Source organism: Achroia grisella, unplaced genomic scaffold (genome assembly GCF_030625045.1).
Source record: "Achroia grisella isolate CSIRO2021 unplaced genomic scaffold, CSIRO_AGI_Agris_v1 utg157, whole genome shotgun sequence".
Lineage (NCBI taxonomy): Eukaryota > Metazoa > Arthropoda > Insecta > Lepidoptera > Pyralidae > Achroia > Achroia grisella.
Window position 1 is genome coordinate 3,010,026 of NW_026712653.1, and position 19,074 is coordinate 3,029,099.

The 19,074-nt window shown below is 39.1% G+C and overlaps 1 protein-coding gene across 1 annotated transcript in view; it reads left to right on the forward strand.

The window, feature by feature from the left end:
• The window catches only part of LOC131841020 (hemocytin), a 64,310-nt gene that overhangs the window by 34,867 nt on the left and 10,369 nt on the right, over nucleotides 1-19,074 (forward strand). The window contains exons 42-62 of the mRNA XM_059189250.1: nucleotides 386-547; nucleotides 1,489-1,777; nucleotides 2,469-2,640; nucleotides 3,380-3,485; nucleotides 3,796-4,096; nucleotides 4,471-4,710; nucleotides 5,247-5,466; nucleotides 5,598-5,746; nucleotides 6,452-6,702; nucleotides 7,268-7,485; nucleotides 7,841-8,058; nucleotides 8,557-8,748; nucleotides 9,595-9,722; nucleotides 10,125-10,241; nucleotides 11,358-11,477; nucleotides 15,503-15,652; nucleotides 16,013-16,165; nucleotides 16,568-16,731; nucleotides 18,148-18,277; nucleotides 18,510-18,596; nucleotides 18,910-19,072. Of these exons, the coding sequence (XP_059045233.1) occupies nucleotides 386-547; nucleotides 1,489-1,777; nucleotides 2,469-2,640; nucleotides 3,380-3,485; nucleotides 3,796-4,096; nucleotides 4,471-4,710; nucleotides 5,247-5,466; nucleotides 5,598-5,746; nucleotides 6,452-6,702; nucleotides 7,268-7,485; nucleotides 7,841-8,058; nucleotides 8,557-8,748; nucleotides 9,595-9,722; nucleotides 10,125-10,241; nucleotides 11,358-11,477; nucleotides 15,503-15,652; nucleotides 16,013-16,165; nucleotides 16,568-16,731; nucleotides 18,148-18,277; nucleotides 18,510-18,596; nucleotides 18,910-19,072 (3,730 nt within the window). The remainder of the gene's footprint in view (nucleotides 1-385; nucleotides 548-1,488; nucleotides 1,778-2,468; nucleotides 2,641-3,379; nucleotides 3,486-3,795; nucleotides 4,097-4,470; nucleotides 4,711-5,246; nucleotides 5,467-5,597; nucleotides 5,747-6,451; nucleotides 6,703-7,267; nucleotides 7,486-7,840; nucleotides 8,059-8,556; nucleotides 8,749-9,594; nucleotides 9,723-10,124; nucleotides 10,242-11,357; nucleotides 11,478-15,502; nucleotides 15,653-16,012; nucleotides 16,166-16,567; nucleotides 16,732-18,147; nucleotides 18,278-18,509; nucleotides 18,597-18,909; nucleotides 19,073-19,074) is intronic.

Genomic DNA, 19,074 nt, shown 5'->3' on the forward strand with positions numbered 1-19,074 from the left:
AACATTATAATCACCTGTCGACGTGTTCAGAAATCTAAGAATGAGATTCCGCAGAATGCATACGTAGATTTGTTTTACAAAAACTCTTCAGTTTTTACAGTAGTATTGGCTTCACCTAATCAGCATAGCGATATCTGTGTCGTGTTCCGTTCTTCTTTAGCCGCTATTGTGTATTTTTTATGAATTTATTATAATTGTATTTAGGTTGAGTGGTGAGATGTGACAGTAGAAATATAGGTGCCTGCAGGAAGACGACATCTTAGCCCACCTGATAATGAGTGGCTATATGACGTCCGTAAATCTATTTTAAATATAAGCGACGAATACCACTTACACTCAGGTCGGCTTACTGCTTGTTTAACATTCCGATTACGTAAATGTCCAGAGCACGCCGTCGGTAGAGTGCACGGACGCACTGGGTCTGGCGGCCGATCTGCCCGTAGAGAACATCGAAGTCAGCTCCAACAACGACGCCCGCAAGTACTTCACGCTGGACGCCGAGCGCGGGTGGACCGCCCTCTACAGCACGCCCGGGGAGTGGATCATGGTACCCTTTTTTTTTTAACGTGTGGAAAATCTTTAAAAGACCGTCACCCCACCGGAGGGAGGGCGGGGCGGTGTGTGAGATTTGTACTCACCAAAAACCACACGGTCTATCTACGAGCGCCTATGCCGAAGCCAGGGGATTCGCATGTGCATTTCCACCCCAGATCCGACGGCGACGGCCTACCCTGTACATGTTGTAGGGCAGGCCCATCTCGTTACGGGCGTTATATGTTAGGGCGACCTATTTCGCCCTACTCCATTGTGGATCTATACAGTACACATTAGCTGCATTTACACGACACGTTCTTTTACGCGCGAAAGCTAAACTATACTATTCACATTAGATGCTTTTACACGACATGTTCTTTCACGCACGAAAGCTCATCTACACAGTATAGTGTATGACCTATCGCACGTGAAAGAACCCATTATATAATAACCTATTACGTGCGATAAACCGTCTATAGTAATCTATACAATACACATCACCTTCCTTTACACGACACGTTCTTTCACGCACGATCAGGAGCGCGTGCGTTTTAGCGCGAGAAAGCCTGCGTGCGCAAACGTTAGTAATTATTTTTTATCTATTTATTGTTTTCTCTCTAACGCGCATAATTTCTTAGTCTACAGATGTTATTTTACAAACATACATTTATAGAAAATAGAGAATCCTGTATTCAAATAAACTTGAATTTAATCATTTCAATAGCCATTCCTATTTTTGTTTTAATCTACAGCTCATTCGGAAACCTGTCTCATTACAAGAAGAATAAGCAAGAAACTTGCGTGTTGCTCTTTTATATAATGTTGTAACTTCACATTTTGATGTAACAATAAGTGTCCGCCTTATTGTAATTATTCTTTCATATATTGGTTATATATTTTCTGTACTGTATGTTACAAATAAAATATATTCTATCTATCTCCTCACATTTGCAGTTCGACTTCATATCCCCGCGGATCATCACCGGCATTAAAACGAAAGGAGGTCCATCAGGCTGGGTGACAACTTACAACGTGATGTTCACCTCGGACCTTTCCACCTTCAACCCCGTTTTGGACAACACCGGGTCGTACAAGGTGTTCCCTGGAAACTTCGACAGTAACACCGTGGTCTTCAATGAATTCAAGCTACCGATCCACGCACGGTACTTGAAGGTGCTGCCGCTGACGTGGAAGAAGGGCATCGAGATGAGGGTCGAGCCGATTGGATGCTTCGAGCCGTACCGTGAGTTGCCTTTGTTATATTTGTATATCGTAGTTGTAAATAGTAATAGAACTGTTTTTAAAAAATTGGTTTTATGCTAAAAGACCATTTTTATTACGAAGAAAAGTGAAAATCTAAATATCTTTTGAATTTTTTATTTTAAACTTATTACTTTGATGATGATAATGATTACCTCTAGGGTAAACTACCATGTACCTCTAGGGAAAATTTGATTGTCATGTTTATGTTTGTTTTAAAAATAATGTTTAAGTTGAACTTAATAAAGGCTATAATAATTGTTTGGGAAACTACTCTGCTACCAAAATGTTAGGGAATTTACTATGTCTGTCACGTACCTGATTTGGTTCTGCGGATTTCTTGGGCTTCAGGGTCTCGAAGGTATCTTCGCTAGCTTTCCAGTTTCACAGTAGGTTTCACAGTTCTAATTTAGTTTAATTCACAACAAATGCGCGCGCGCGTCAAGGCCGCTGTACGGTCCGTTTGTTACTAGGTAAGGGAGGGGTAGGAAAGACGCGGGAACACAAACTAACGGACTCTAATATAATAATCTGTGCTTACGATGTTACAGGGTAGATTTTAAACAATAATAATAAATACTGCTACTTATATTCGGCTCGTATACACATTGTATGACCAACCAAATTAGATATTTAGTTTCTATCCGTGATCTTGGTATTCGTGTCGTGGACAGCGACGACAACAGCGTCGCCACTACCGGAAGAGGAAGCCGTCTCGCCTGCGAGCCCGTGCGCGCGGTGCCCGGGCGTGCAGCCCGCCGCCTGCGCCTGCGCGCCCGCCCGCTACTACGACGGCGACGGCTGCGTGCCGCGCGACCAGTGCCCCTGCATCCAGTCCTTCATGACGTCAGTACTCGTATATACACTACCCATTATACGCTTGGCTACGTTGTTGAATCTTATTACTATGCTTCACAGAGTCCAAAATACAAAATCAAAAACCTCTTTCAATATCAAAATCTTTTTATTCATGTAGGTCCATTATAGATTTGTGGTATGTCAAATCTCCCGTCAATTCGGAGTTCTTTCGAACTAAGAAGAACTGTCAAGAAACTCAGCTCTGTACAATGAATATAATGAGTTTGTACAATTGCCTAATACAGATTTAATTTTAAATTCAATTAGGGAGAATGTAGTGACCACTAGTATATTGTATTTTTGTGAAAATAAAATAATTTTATCAGTAGCCGTAACCCAAACAGACCAATTTCCACAGGCTGCGGAATGATGACAGAATGACAAACTATTCGTATACAAACCTTCACGAGACATTCAGTCGACATAAAATACAGTTTGTTCTTGATTTTTTCACACGCGTTATATATAACTGTTACTTAACAACAACAATACTAATTTTAAATGTGATCCTAAATGCCTAATTTTTCTCTTTCGATACATTCTTGACGGAATGGTCGTAGTCATTATGAAGTGGAGTATAAGGCAGATGTCGTTCGAAGAACGAAAGCTCGTCGTTTATTTATCTCTACTATCTCTACTAGCTGCCACTCGCAGCCTGCCATTGGCCAACACTCATGGAGTGGACCAGAATGGAAATGGAAGAAATAATGTGTCTGACTATTGTTAGATACGCTGTGGGGACAACGTTCCGCGGATCGAACTGTGACGACTGCGTGTGCAAGCTCGGCGGCATCACCATCTGCAAGCCTGTCAAGGAATGCGTCTGCGCACCTGTGAGTCACTATCTAATATATAAATTTCTTATATCATAGTGCTTGTTACTAAACCCCTCCGAAACGCCTTTACCGATTTTTAAGAAATGTTGTGTACACATCAGGTATATCTGAGAATCGGCCAACGGTTTTCATATCCCTCTTTGATAAGAGTGTTAAAATGTTTATTTTTATTTTTTTATTTTACTATAATTTGGTATTAAAAATACATACAACTCTATATTTTCACCCTTCTGCCTTTTTAGCCGCTTATGGACGTAATATTTTTTCCCCAATATTATTATTTCTTTAATTGTATATTCTTTAATAGAATCTAGTACCCAAGTTATTGACATCGAACTGCGAGTGTCTCTGCGAGCCGTGTCCAGAGGGCACAAGAATCTGTCCCACCAGCAAGCTCTGTCTCCCACTAGACAAGTGGTGCGATGGCCTGCAAGACTGTCCTGATGATGAAGTCGCATGCACCACAACTACATCCACAACTACACCGACCACGACAGTAACGACCCGTAAGCCTCTAGAGCAGTTGGTACTGACCACCGTCGCTCCGACGCTACAAGCGGCGCCTCTCACCACTGCTACCAGCATTACTACTGTTACCACACCGAAACGTTAGTACACTTTATAGGATACAGTAACCTAAATACAATAAAAAATAATGATCTCTCAAGGGAGAAATATCTATGGGACACAGTTACCTAGTGTAATATAATAATTGCAATTATTATACTGATGTATGTAGGTAACTGTGTCCCATACACTTCAACAGTAATAATATCAAAGGACAATTGACACGGCGTTATCAAGTCTCAAGATAAGCAGAGCTAGTGTTATGGGTATTAGGCTACTGATATAAAAACATTTTAACGTATTTTTTTTATATTATAAAGTTTTCCCTACCATCCAATAAGGATAGTCTACCTTTATAAGGATAGTCTCTACCTTTGAAAAGAGAGTATTTACAAAAATATATGTTGTTCAACAGCGGTGGAGTGTCCGAAGGTGGAATGTCCACCTGGCTACTTGGTTCGGTATACGTCTACCAGCGCGTCGAGCTACTCCACCTCATCAACCTCGGACCTTCCTCCGCCCAGACCGAGATATTCCTACCAGAGGTACTATAAGGGAGGTGGAGGATACTCCAAGGGAGGGTTTTCAAAAGGTGGCTACTCTAAAGGAGGGTATTCAAAAGGTGGATTCTCTAAAGGCGGTTACGGTGGATTTGGTAAGTTCTTTATGTTCGCTACTATAAAATATTGCTTCATCACAAAGTGTGTATATTTAGATTAAGCTATTTTCCTTTTGTAAGAAATGAAATGCTTTATTAAGCCTGGTTATTACATTTTATATCTCATTTGTTCCCTAAAACGAACTTGCGGCTCACCTGATGGTAAGTGATCACCACCGCCTATTAGCCCGCAACATCAGGGCGTTTGCAAATGCGTTGCCGGCCTTTCATAATCTATCTCCAATCTTATAAAATATCCTATCTAGAACTGCAGTGGATTCTATACTAGAATGTGTATCGAATCTGTACTAGCAGGCTCCTATCAGATTTGGCGGGACTGGGAGCGGTGCGGCGAGTGTTGACGTAAGTTGGCAAAAGCCCCCCTTAATCCTACTCTCGGATCGCGAGTCCCGGGAACTGCTCAGAGTTTCCCTCTCTGCTACACGATGGTCCCGGTACCCGCACGGTGAATCCATGGTATGCTATGAAATTCGTCTCTTATTTATTATTTAGTTTATCGTATGCGTGGTTAGGTGCACCTGCCGCCCAACCGAACCGGTTCACCCTGGAGAAGCCGGCGAACTCGAGCCAGCCGACGCAGCACGTGTGCCCGCAGTTCAAGTGCGTGCCGCGGCTGCCGCCGTACATCCCGGGCACCAAACCCGCTCCTCGCGACTGCTCGGCGCCAGTGTGTCCGCCGCACTACACTCTCAGGATCGACTCCAGCTCCAGTTCTGGGGATAACTGTCCGCAGTCAGTACTTTATACCTCTTCTACTTAGAGAGAGAGAGAGAGAGAGAGAGAGAGAGAGACGACCCACAGAGACTTCTACGATATCTCCCTATGGTAAATTTTAGTACAAAAAACATGCCCTTCATTCACAGATATGTGTGCGTCCCACCTCCTGAACGGCCGGTGTTCTGTAACATTACGGGTCGTACCTTTACCACTTTCGACGGCGTCGAGTATAAGTACGATGTCTGCTTCCACATACTCGCCAGAGACAACAGGTTCGACGCTTGGACTGTACTCGGTGAGTATCTCATACACACACATATCACATACTCATACAACTTTTTTTGTGTTTATTTGCTATTGTGTTTATTGAGAATGCAAATTAAATAGGTATTTATTTATCTATCTATCTACATAACTTTTACATATTTTTATATCGGAAAAATATTCTTTGAAATTTAAGATGTTAATCATCATCTACTTCTTCCTTATCCTATTTATTTATGGTAGGCGGAATACTTATTTTTTTTTTTATTTAAACTCTTTATTGCACCTGACAAAGAAAACAAACAAAATGATATATTACAAAAACTGATACAAAAGGCGGTCTTATCGCTAAGCAATCTCTTCCAGACTACCAGTAGAGAAAATAACATTAAGATAAGAAGGGAAGGAATATGTGAATAAATATAAAAGAATATGTTTAGATTTAAGATGTTAATGTTTCATTTTATTTATTGTTTGTTCTACTTCATAGTCTATATTCTTCACTGTTCTCTATAATGTTATAAGTTTTATTAACACTACTAGTACTACTACTACAACTGTTCTCAGTAGACAATCATTTCGGTATACATATCTACTTCTTCTAAGTACTTAAGTCAAAAACTTTTTGAACCTGAGTCCAAGAGTCTTTAACTTAAGCAATACCCTGTGCTTATTTAGTTTCTTGTTAAATAATTAAGGATGACTGATTACTGACAATTTGATTTCAATTTCCCAGTCCGTAAGAAGTGTCGTCTGGAGGGCTGTCAGAACTACCTGATCGTTCACCAGGACGACCAACTGATCATGGTGAAACCTAACTTGATGATCGAATACGACAACTACGAGTACACTGTCGAGCAGACATCCAAGATCTGCTTCCAGAAGAACAGCTTCGATGTCGATCGTCTTGGTAACGGACTCTCCATCAAGTCTAGAAAATATAACATCACTGTACTGTATTCGAGAGACGGTGACATTAAAATTGGGGTGAGCTTTTTTAAATCTATGCTGATTATTGTATTTTTTTTTATAGGATTTGGGCTATTGTCAGATGCTTGGACCTGTAGTACTGCTCGCCCTTTTTGCTACTTAGACTGAGAGAATTAAAGAATATTCTTAGAAGCGATAGTTTTTATCTCCTCAAGAAAGAGAGTAAACTTTTCAAATTATTGCAGTACTTGGTTGCTTCTTTAAAAACCCCTTTTATTTATTGTATATTGACTTCCCTCCAAAGTATAAAGGAAAACCACCACCACAATTGGGTATTATTAGTATTCAGCGTATTCAATCATCTAAAATTTATGAGTTTGAGATGTAGAAAGGGTTGGCCTACCGTCTTTTAGATTGGCCTGTTATCGATATTTTTATAACCAAAGAGAGGTATATTAAAATATAATTATAATAGCATTTATATTGAAGTTTTGTCGACTAGATTCGATCTCAAGACCTATGTCAGTAAGTCTTAGTAAAACCACGAGGATACGAGTTTTTAACCCTCACGAAGCCGTCATTATTAATATTAACTGGTAACTATGATGACGTTACACGGCAGGTATCGAAGAAGTACATGGGAGCAGTTGATGGTCTTTGCGGCGCGTTCGACGGATCACAGAAAAATGAGCGGCGTCTTCCGGACGGACAACTAGCGACCAGCGTGGACGAGTTCGGGCGAGCGTGGGCGAAACCCGGTCTACCAGCGGACGCTTGCAAGACGGCCGTCATCGCGCAGGAGAAGCAGAAGCGTGCATGGGACCTGTGCCATGTCATCACGTTAGTGCCTTGTTCATTATTCTTTTATTCTCAACAAGTGTATTCTGAATATTGATGTACCATGTATAAAGATATCCTTGTATCTTCAAACCACTGATCCCAAGAGACCTGCATATATTCACGAATTAAGAATACCTATGTCATCATAGAATGCCATAAGATACGACTAGGAGATTAAAGGATATCATACTAGAAGTAAAAAGAAAAAGTCTAAGTAAAATCCCATGTGAAATCGATGTGATAATCATTTAACATCGCGTATTATGATCGCAAGCTAGATGTCGGTGGAACGGTATTCTCAGTTAACAAAGTCTCTAGTTAGTAGTACAAACTGTAAACTGTAATTCTTCCACAGGAAAGAACCTCTATCTAAATGCGGCAAAGTACTGAATCTGGACAAATGGCGAAGCATTTGCCTAGAAAAGATATGCGAATGCGCTGATCTGGTGGTGAATGGTACTAAGAGAACCGACGAGGAGTGCCGCTGTCTGCTCATCGAACAAATGGTGGCCGAATGTCTAGCTGCTGACAAAAACCTGGATGTCACCGAGTGGAGGATGCAAATGGATTGCCGTATGTATAATTTGTACATTTGTATTTATGTTTAACTATTATTTCTTATTTACATAGTTATTTTTTATTATAAATGTATAAGACACCCTTATTTGCTTAGAAATGTATATTTTAAATGATTTTTAACTCTACTGTCCATGTACATATTACTTTAATGAGGTAAAAATACTACTTGTACTTTTTCTTCATTGAAGTAATACGATTACATCCATATGAGTGATCAGTACAAGGTTCGTAAAAATACAAGGTTTGTGAACTTAAATAAAGTCGATTTATTTCAATAGTAGTTCTGTAGTAGTTAATACAATCAAATGCCTCTCTAGTATGCTCATTTTGTTCTCACATTTCAGAAAATTTTTTTACAATTCCACAGGGATCTATTCTAGGACCAATATTGTTCATAGCTGACAATTTAATTCATTATATCTACATTTATGTTTTATAAAATATTTAATATTCTATATATAACTAGTAGTGATATATGTGTTATGTGTACAGCTGCGGACTGTCCGCCGCCACTGGTCCACAATGATTGCTACCGCAAGCGGTGCGAGCCGACCTGCTCGAGCGTGGGCGCGGCCGGCCGCTCGTGTCCCGTAGAGGACGGCCAGTGCTTCCCCGGCTGCTACTGCCCTGAGGGGAAGCTGCGGAAGGGAGACCAATGTGTGCTGCCCACTGACTGCCTCGACTGTAAGTTTTTAATGCTGTAATCAAAAGAGAGACATCAAATTTTTTACCCTATCTACTGTTAGTTAAATATGTGTGTTACTGACTATTATTTTGTTACTTTATATATTTTTATTATATATTGTTGTAACTGGCTAATGAAGAAATATTTTATATTCGAAATTTGTATTTAAAATTTATAATTCCTTTTATAGATTCTTGTTTTGTTACTTCAATTCTTTCTTTTCTATTCCTAATTGTCAGTAGTCTATATTAATATATATTTTTCTCCATTTACATAGTCTTTTTTCTTATTACTACATCATATATGATAATTCCAAGACATATATTCAGAATATATCGTGAATTTAGTTATATTTCCATTTTCATTACCTTGTATATTCTCTATTTCTAATTCTCTCAAAGATGGCAAAATTAGTTAAACATGATCTATTTGGCGCGTCACTGAAATAATTCTATACAAATCTTATACATATTAATATATTCCATAATCGGATATTAAGTTATTATTTAGGAACATAATAATTGATATTTTTCCAGTTACTTCCCTTTAGGTTAGGCTTCCCTTTAGGGCCAATTTTCTCTGCAGTTTTTCTAAATGATACGAAACATTTTTTAGGCAGTAGAACGCAACAGCGTAATTAAGAATATTGTCTAATTTATATGCTCTTCATTATATTACGGCTACTGACATCTTAAATTCCAGAGATTAAACATGTACGAGTGTGTAACATCTGTTTCGTTTTATATGTTATACATCTCTTTATGTAACCACGCATGTTTTACAAATATAAAATCTTGAATCTTGAAAACGAAAAATACCAAAGAAAAATTTTCTGCCGGCGACAGGTAGTTGCAAGGGTGTGGGTACTCCGGCCAGTTACACCACGTTCGAAGGCGACGAGTTCCCATTCCTGAGCAACTGCACGTATCTCGCCTCCCGCGATAGGAACGAGACCGGCCTCTACAAGTATCAGGTAAGAAGTGGTATAAACTATTTGTTTCACGTATTAATTTTGTTTTGGGATATCCAGTGTAAGATCATTTATTGATTTTATTAAATTGATACTTTTTCTAACAGTGGAGTATTCGTAGTACCGAATTCGTAATAGTAGTTTTACTAAAATAAAGTTCGAAGACGCTTAATATATATATATATATATATATACTAGCTGTGCCCGCGGTTTCACCCGCGATAAATTTCAATAAAATATTTAGTCTGTATTATTCTGATGCATAAGCTATGTTACTGTAAAGTTTCATCAAAATCCGTTCAGTAGTTTTTGCGTGAAAGAGTAACAAATATCCATACTTACAAACATTCGCGTTTATAACATTATTAAGAATAAGATATACAAATGTGTTTTCATTTTCATCAGGTGTACGCAACAAATGGACCATGCGAAGACAAAGCGGATGTAACGTGCACTAAGATTGTCCACATCCTCTACGCCGACCACATCTTACAAGTCACCAAGGATAATAACACCAACAAAGTAAGATAACGACTTAATCGTAGGCAAGATAATATATTCTAAGTAAGTAAGTCATTTGTCTTTGTCATTGTGTCTTTATTGCACAGATAATACAAAGATATTATAATTTAAAGACAATGTGAGCAAAGGTGGACTTATCCCTAGAAGAGATCTCTTCCAACCTAAAACAGTGGGATATGTGGTACTGAGTGGTTAATAACTAGTGCAAACAAAACAATGTCAAACAAAACTAGATACTAAATAAAATTAAAATAACAATTTCTTAGCTAAAGTAAAGTCTTCTTATATCTTGGCCAAGTATAAAGCCAGTAACGCCATTTTCGTTATCCCTCAAAAATATGTCAGATGCTTAGGTATTGATAATTTTATAAACGAGAACTAAGTTTTAAAATCCATACAGTAGCAGGCTGTTGGTGGTCGTCAAATTTATAAGCGGGGTACTAACAGTTTAAAAATCCATCCTGTAGTGTTCAGGAAGGTGGGGTCGTTGAATTTGCACCGCAAACAAAGCGTATTTGCTTGGCGTTATTGAGTGCTGAGTGTAGACATATGGTAATAAAAAAGTCTTGCGAATAGTAGGTCGCAACTCGGATAGTCCAATCCAGTTCGAAGAGTTCTGACGAACAAATTTGTTCAATAAATTCGGTCGCTTTCAACTCGATTCAGGGAAAAGCAGTAAGTAAGCCGCAAATTTAAAATCGTTTTTATAAGCCTTCAAATGTAGTGTGTTCTTGTTTTTGTTAGGCTTCCTTGTTTTGTTTTCTGCAAATACGATCACTTTTTAATTAACTATTAACTCCTTATATAAGTTTTTCTTTTACAAGACCTCTAAAGTATTTTTGTCAATTTTATAAAACGAGCTAATTAGGTTTAATTAGCTAAAATTACTCCAAAACTACTTAATTAATTTTTATGAAATTTTGTATAACTTCAGATTAAAAGATTATTATTATATTAATGTCTTTATTTGCCCCATGTTACAACTACAGAGCCACAGCAATAAGTGGCCAAGTCAATATATTTATTTTATTTTCATTGTACATATTTGCATATCTTCCACTATGATGACACAAGTTAATATTGGCAACTGTTTTATACTGACATGTTTTGTTTTAGTTGCAACTGACGATCGACAAGACAGCACAGTTCAAGTTTCCATTGAAAAAGGACTGGGTGACGGCAACCCAGATCAATGGACAAGATATCACTCTACTGCTGACTGAAGCTCACGTCGAAGTTCGTAATAGATATAACTAATAGTGTTTTGTTTATTTATTTTAGGAATATTAACAGTGTAATTTTACATTTTATTAATCAAAAATTCAAAAATCATTTATTCATGTAGAACATTTTAGCCGCTTATGAACGTCAAGTTTTTACATTATAATGTTTTTCCCTACCGTCCAGTTCGGTATATAGATTCAACTGAGAAGAACTGGCAAGAAACTCAATTGAATTACTTTTTTTAAATAATATTTAATTGTCTTATGTAAATCAATAATTGTTGCTTTTTACGACACATTCTTTCTCGTAGTTTAACATAGTTATGTTTAGGTAATTTAAAAATATCTATCCTTTTCTGTACCTCAGTTAAAATACAAAGTATTTTGTTTAGTTTGATACTAAATAGTCCTGTGTGTCAACTTTTGATTGGATTTCAAGAATGAGAACGCACTGCCTACACTAACCACCTGGGGCACCAGTGGAGAATGATACGATAAGTATGTGGTTAAGCCTGTTTGCCCTCACGATGAGCAAACAGACTAAACCAACGCATATATTAGTCCGTTTGCCTATCATAAGGTTGCCCTTATGACAGACTAATATATGCAAATAACCAGAAATTAACCACGATAGTTTCCAGGGGGAACCGCGTTGAGGTCGAACATGGTACATTGCTAGTAATGGGAATACGAGGCCCCATTACTAACAATCCTCTTTTTAATTTCTTCTTCCCTAACTTTTTCCTAATTTCTTCCCTAACTTTTATTTATTTATTTATTTACTAGCTGTACCCGCGACTTCGTCCGCGTAAATAATGAAAAAATATTTAACTCAATTAACACAATATAAGTCAAATAAATAAGTTTCATCATTTTAGCTTAAAAAATGATAAAAAATAAAAATAAATATTTAATCAATAGGCTAAAAAATAAATTTCAAGCTTCTAGCTTTAAACATGACGATACATCTATATGACCTTGGATCTACCCTTTCAATCCTCTTGCAACCCTTTTTCACATTAAAAGTAACCTATGTCCTTTCTCAGGATCTAGGCTATCTATGTATGTTTCAAATTTCAATTTAAATCGGTTCAATATTTTTGGCGTGTAAGCGAGACAAACAGACAGACAAAGTTACTTTCACATGTATAATATCAGTAGGGTATTTAATAAACTAACTCTAAAAAGACAAAGAAAAAAGTTTAATCGTTCTAGCTTCCACAACCACACAAACAGCAAATTTCCACAATAACTTTCATTCCCTATTTTATTTTACAACCCCCCCCTACCCCTAAGAGTAAAAATTTTACAAACATTGAATGTCTAAAAATGAGTCTCAAACTTCTAGTTTTAAAAAATGACGATTCTTCCATACAGCGTACCATTGCAACCCCCTTACAATCCTTTTTTCACATTCAAAAGTACCCTATATTCTTTGTCCGGGTGTAAACTAACTGTGTACCAAATTTCATTTAAATTTTTATTTTGTTTTGGAGCGTAAGACTGACAGAAAGACAAACAGAGTTACTTTCACAGTTATAACATTAGTGGGGTATTTAAAAATCTACCCCAAAAGAACCAATGAAAATAGTATCATCGTTCTAGCTTCAAAAATGACGTGTTTACATAAAAACTTGCATCCCCTATTTTATTTTACCCCCTTAAGGGTAATTTTTTTACAAACAATGAATGTCATATTTATTTATATTTAATCAACAGCCTCAAAAATAAGTTTCAAGCTTCTAGCTTCAAAAATGACGTGTTTACATAAAAACTTGCATCCCCTATTTTATTTTACCCCCTTAAGGGTAATTTTTTTACAAACAATGAATTTCATATGTATTTATATTTAATCAACAGTCTCAACAATAAGTTTAAGCTTCTAGCTTCAAAAATGACGTGTTTACATAAAAACTTGCATCCCCTATTTTATTTTACCCCCTTAAGGGTATTTTTTTAGAAACAATGAATGTCATATGTATTTATATTTAATCAACAGTCTCAACAATAAGTTTCAAGCTTCTAGCTTCAAAAATGTCGAATTTACATAAAAATATGCATCCCCTATTTTATTTTACCCCCTTAAGGGTATTTTTTTAGAAACAATGAATGTCATATGTATTTATATTTAATCAACAGTCTCAACAATAAGTTTCAAGCTTCTAGCTTCAAAAATGTCGAATTTACATAAAAATATGCATCCCCTATTTTATTTTACCCCTTAAGGGTATTTTTTTACAAACAATGAATGTCATATGTATTTATATTTAATCAACAGTCTCAACAATAAGTTTCAAGCTTCTAGCTTCAAAAATGACGTGTTTACATAAAAACTTGCATCCCCTATTTTATTTTACCCCCTTAAGGGTAATTTTTTACAAACATTGAATGTCATTTTTATTTATATTTAATCAACAGTCTCAACAATAAGTTTTAAGCTTCTAGCTTCAAAAATGACGATTCTTCCATACAACCTTTCAAACCCCCTTTTAACCTCTTAAAACCCTTTTTTCGCATTAAAAAGTAGCCTATGTCCTTTCTCGGGTCTAGACTATCTGTGTACCAAATTTCATTCAAATTGGTTCAGTAGTTTTGACGTGAAAGCGAGACAGACAGACAGAGTTACTTTCACATTTATAATATTAGTTTTTGTCGCAGCACAAAAATATATTTTTATCGTTTCCGTACAAATAATAATTTTACAGTATTAATCTACTATTATTTAATCTACAAACCAACATTTTGGTTCTTACAATCAGCTAAATAATTTAAATAGTTCCATAATATATGGCACAATGAAAAGGTCATTTATTTTATAAAAAAGACAGTTAGTTTTTATTTTAGTGAAAAATAAGAAAATTCTATTTTGATACAACAACCATATATTTATTAATACCTATACTTTATTAATTTTGTGTTAATGCTTTTTAAATAAACACCCACACATTATTTCTGTATAACCTACAAAAATGGGTAAATAATTTAATTTCGGATAGTGCCACACCACAACATTCTTTAAAAAATGTAAATAATAAAATTTGAAGAAAAATGTGATTGTTATTAAGTTTTTTTTTAAGTTGTTCAGAACAGGGAAACAATGTTTGACATTTATTATTATTTAACATTGGACATTGACTTTAATTTTTGTAATTTATATTGTAAAACTTTAAGTTGGGCTAAACTGGGCTTGTATCCAGAGCCGTAAAACAAATTAATAAAAAAAATCGCCAAATTTGTCTCGCAATCGGCCAATTTCAGGTTTAAAGAAAAAACACATACACACGATATACGATTTTATCATAAAAAAGTGTCAAAAAACAATATTTTCACTAAACGTCAACGTCATGTTTCCGGCAAGATCTTTCGTTTTACATTATGTTATCTGTGGTTTTGTTCTCTGTGATGGATACCTTATTGGCGCAAACGCACGCGATGAGTTGATTGGTTGTTAGCTAGTGAAATGAAAAGATGGCGAATGGCGCAAACGCACGCGATGTGTTGATTGGTTGTTAGCTAGTGAAATGAAAAGATGACGAATAAGGATTCAACCGCATAAAGATAACCTTGTATTTCCATTTTGAACCCCTTACAACCCTTTTTACGCATTAAAAAGTAGCCTATGTCCTTCCTCGGCGTCTAGACTATCTGCGTACTAAATTTCATTTAAATCGGTTCAGTAGTTTTGGCGTGAAAGCGAGACAGACAGACAGACAGACAGACAGACAGACAGAGTTACTTTCGCATTTATAATATTAGTAAGGATTTATTTATTTATTTAGGAAGATTAACGGTGTAATTTTACATGTTACTTGTCATATAGAATTGTCCTATGCCAATTAATAATCTTCGCCACCTTTTGGGATTATGTATATAGTTTTGATTCCTCACACGGTGCAAACTGGGTCTGGGTGTTTACTATGTCTATTGTATATATGAAAATTATTTACAAATTATTTCAGTATCTCTGCCTTAGCTTAGAACTAGACGGCATTTGACAAATTGTCCATGGTTATTATTAATAGTTTAATTATTATGTAGGTGAGCGTGCTGTACTCCAAAATGGAGTTTACGGTGAACGTGCCCTCGTATATATACAACAATCGGACGGAAGGTCTGTGCGGAGTGTGCGGCGGACAGGACACCGCGCTGGTCACCAGCAACGGCACCGTCACAGAGGACATTGATGAGGTATACCATACTAGTGTTAGGGTTCACATGGATATTATGGATATGAATAGTTTAAAAATATTAAAAGAAGGTAGTTTCATTAATACTCGGTATCGTTAAACTAGCGTATAACACGCATCTCTTTGTGAGTGGAGGAAATTCTTGTATGTAAGCCACGGCAGTAGGTCGACGAGCACAGAACGCGCTGGATGTATTTTGGATACTAAAGTGAATTGTATTAGAGACGGATTTATCTCGGATTTAATTGGACATATTTCGATCCCCGTTTGATTTGACGGCGGATCGATCGGAGGGGTCTAGTCCCCATCGTTAACAATCCCCTTCCCCCTATTGGAGTGAGTTAGAGGTGTGTGTCGGCAGTACGGCGAGAGCTGGCAAGCGACGGGCGAGGTGGTGCGGGCCCTGCAGGTCCCCGCCGGCGCGTGCGGAGCGACGCCGCCGCCCGCCTGCGGCCCGCCGCCGCCCGACGACAACCCCTGCCTAGCACTCTACAACGCGGCCTTGTTCGGAGAGGTAACGTCACACCAACCGATTGTTTAATCAGGTTCAAATAAATCAGGGACTCGGAAATGAATTTCGATTATAAAAAACCCAATTGACATTGACTAGAATGTGTTTTGTTGCAAATTCCTTTTTTTTAAATTATTATTCTAAATATTCTAATTACATCGTATATATCATCTAAACATAATTAGAACATCGGAACTAAAATTACAAGGTGCCTTGTAATTTTAGTTCCGATGTTCTAATTATGTCTTGCTCATTGACATATATGTATGTTTTTATCACAGAAATACGTTGTACAATATTATCTTATCTAAGGGTAAAGTTTTAATTTTAAGCAATTTAGGAATCAGTGTCAATCATATATTAACTCGCCATATATTAACCCGAAACTAATGTTCCTGCATCCAGTGCCACGCGCTAGTGGAACCTCAGACGTACGTGGAGTCGTGTGAAGCGGAACAATGCGCGCTCAATACGAGCGACGCATGCGCCACCTTCGAGCGGTACGCGGCCGCCTGCCGCCGCCAGGGTGTCTGTCTGCACTGGCGGGACACGCTCTGTCCCTACAACTGGTGAGCTGCACGTCACACTCCGCCGCCAGGGTGTCTGTCTGCACTGGCGGGACACGCTCTGTCCCTACAACTGGTGAGCTGCACGTCACACTCCGCCGCCAGGGTGTCTGTCTGCACTGGCGGGACACGCTCTGTCCCTACAACTGGTGAGCTGCACGTCACACTCCGCCGCCAGGGTGTCTGTCTGCACTGGCGGGACACGCTCTGTCCCTACAACTGGTGAGCTGCACGTCACACTCCGCCGCCAGGGTGTCTGTCTGCACTGGCGGGACACGCTCTGTCCCTACAACTGGTGAGCTGCACGTCACACTCCGCCGCCAGGGTGTCTGTCTGCACTGGCGGGACACGCTCTGTCCCTACAACTGGTGAGCTGCACGTCACACTCCGCCGCCAGGGTGTCTGTCTGCACTGGCGGGACACGCTCTGTCCCTACAACTGGTGAGCTGCACGTCACACTCCGCCGCCAGGGTGTCTGTCTGCACTGGCGGGACACGCTCTGTCCCTACAACTGGTGAGCTGCACGTCACACTCCGCCGCCAGGGTGTCTGTCTGCACTGGCGGGACACGCTCTGTCCCTACAACTGGTGAGCTGCCGTCACACTCCGCCGCCAGCGTGTCTGTCTGCACTGGCTGCTCTGTCCCTACAACTGGTGAGCTGCACGTCACACTCCGCCGCCAGGGTGTCTGTCTGCACTGGCGGGACACGCTCTGTCCCTACAACTGGTGAGCTGCACGTCACACTCCGCCGCCAGGGTGTCTGTCTGCACTGGCGGGACACGCTCTGTCCCTACAACTGGTGAGCTGCACGTCACACTCCGCCGCCAGGGTGTCTGTCTGCACTGGCGGGACACGCTCTGTCCCTACAACTGGTGAGCTGCACGTCACACTCCGCCGCCAGGGTGTCTGTCTGCACTGGCGGGACACGCTCTGTCCCTACAACTGGTGAGCTGCACGTCACACTCCGCCGCCAGGGTGTCTGTCTGCACTGTCGGGAACACTCTCTGTCCCTACAACTGGTGAGCTGCACGTCACACTCCGCCGCCAGGGTGTCTGTCTGCACTGGCGGGACACGCTCTGTCCCTACAACTGGTGAGCTGCACGTCACACTCCGCCGCCAGGGTGTCTGTCTGCACTGGCGGGACACGCTCTGTCCCTACAACTGGTGAGCTGCACGTCACACTCCGCCGCCAGGGTGTCTGTCTGCACTGGCGGGACACTGTCCCTACAACTGGTGAGCTGCACGTCACACTCCGCCGCCAGGGTGTCTGTCTGCACTGGCGGGACACGCTCTGTCCCTACAACTGGTGAGCTGCACGTCACACTCCGCCGCCAGGGTGTCTGTCACTACACTCTGTCGCTAGAACTGTCTGTCCCGATAGAAAACAGATATAATAGTCATACATTGATATTTTACAGTTCAAAACCACTTGTATATCGTTCATGTGTGGACTGCGAACGAACTTGCGAGAACAATGACGAACTGACAAAGGATCCGAAGAAATGCAAGACTCAACCCGCCGAGGGTTGCTTCTGTCCAGAAGGATTGGTCAGTGAAACTATACTGGATTTTTTAAATCTAAATAACATTATTTAAGAATGATATTGCAGATTATACAGTTCTAAATTTATACTCTTACTAGTAGTTACTTTTTATAGTTTGACTTTCCATAAATTAAATAAATACTTAGATAAAGAACTGAGCCCAAGTTTTATTTCTATGACACTATAATTTTTTTTTGTTTTATTTTCTATTTAATTAATTTTGTTATATATTTTAGGTACGAGTGAATAACACATGTATAGAACCAAACAAGTGCTTCCCGTGCGATGCCAAGAAGGAGCACTACGCCGGCGACGAGTGGCAGGTCAGTAAATTATTATAATATATATATATATATATATATATATATATATATATATATTATCATAATCATATATTAATGTTGATAATTATAAATTTACCTATTTTGGTACAATATATCAAAACGCTTTGTTTATTTTAGCGTTGATTTATTACATTTTTATTGTAATGATATGTACATACATACTTAAATGCAGAATCGTATCTAAGCTATTGTCGTATTATATATCCACATCGACATCAATGTTGAGGTCAATGATCCTAAATAGCTCTACCTATTACGATCAGTGATTATAACACGTGTGTTTGTCGTGCAGGAGGACGCGTGCAAGAAATGCACGTGCAGCAAAGTGGAGGGTACCAACGAGGCGCACGTGTCGTGTCAGACTCAAACCTGCACCACGCCCGTCTGCGGCCACGCCGAGGACATGCTCGCGCGGCCCACCACGCCGGGCGCCTGCTGCCTGCAGTACGTCTGCGGT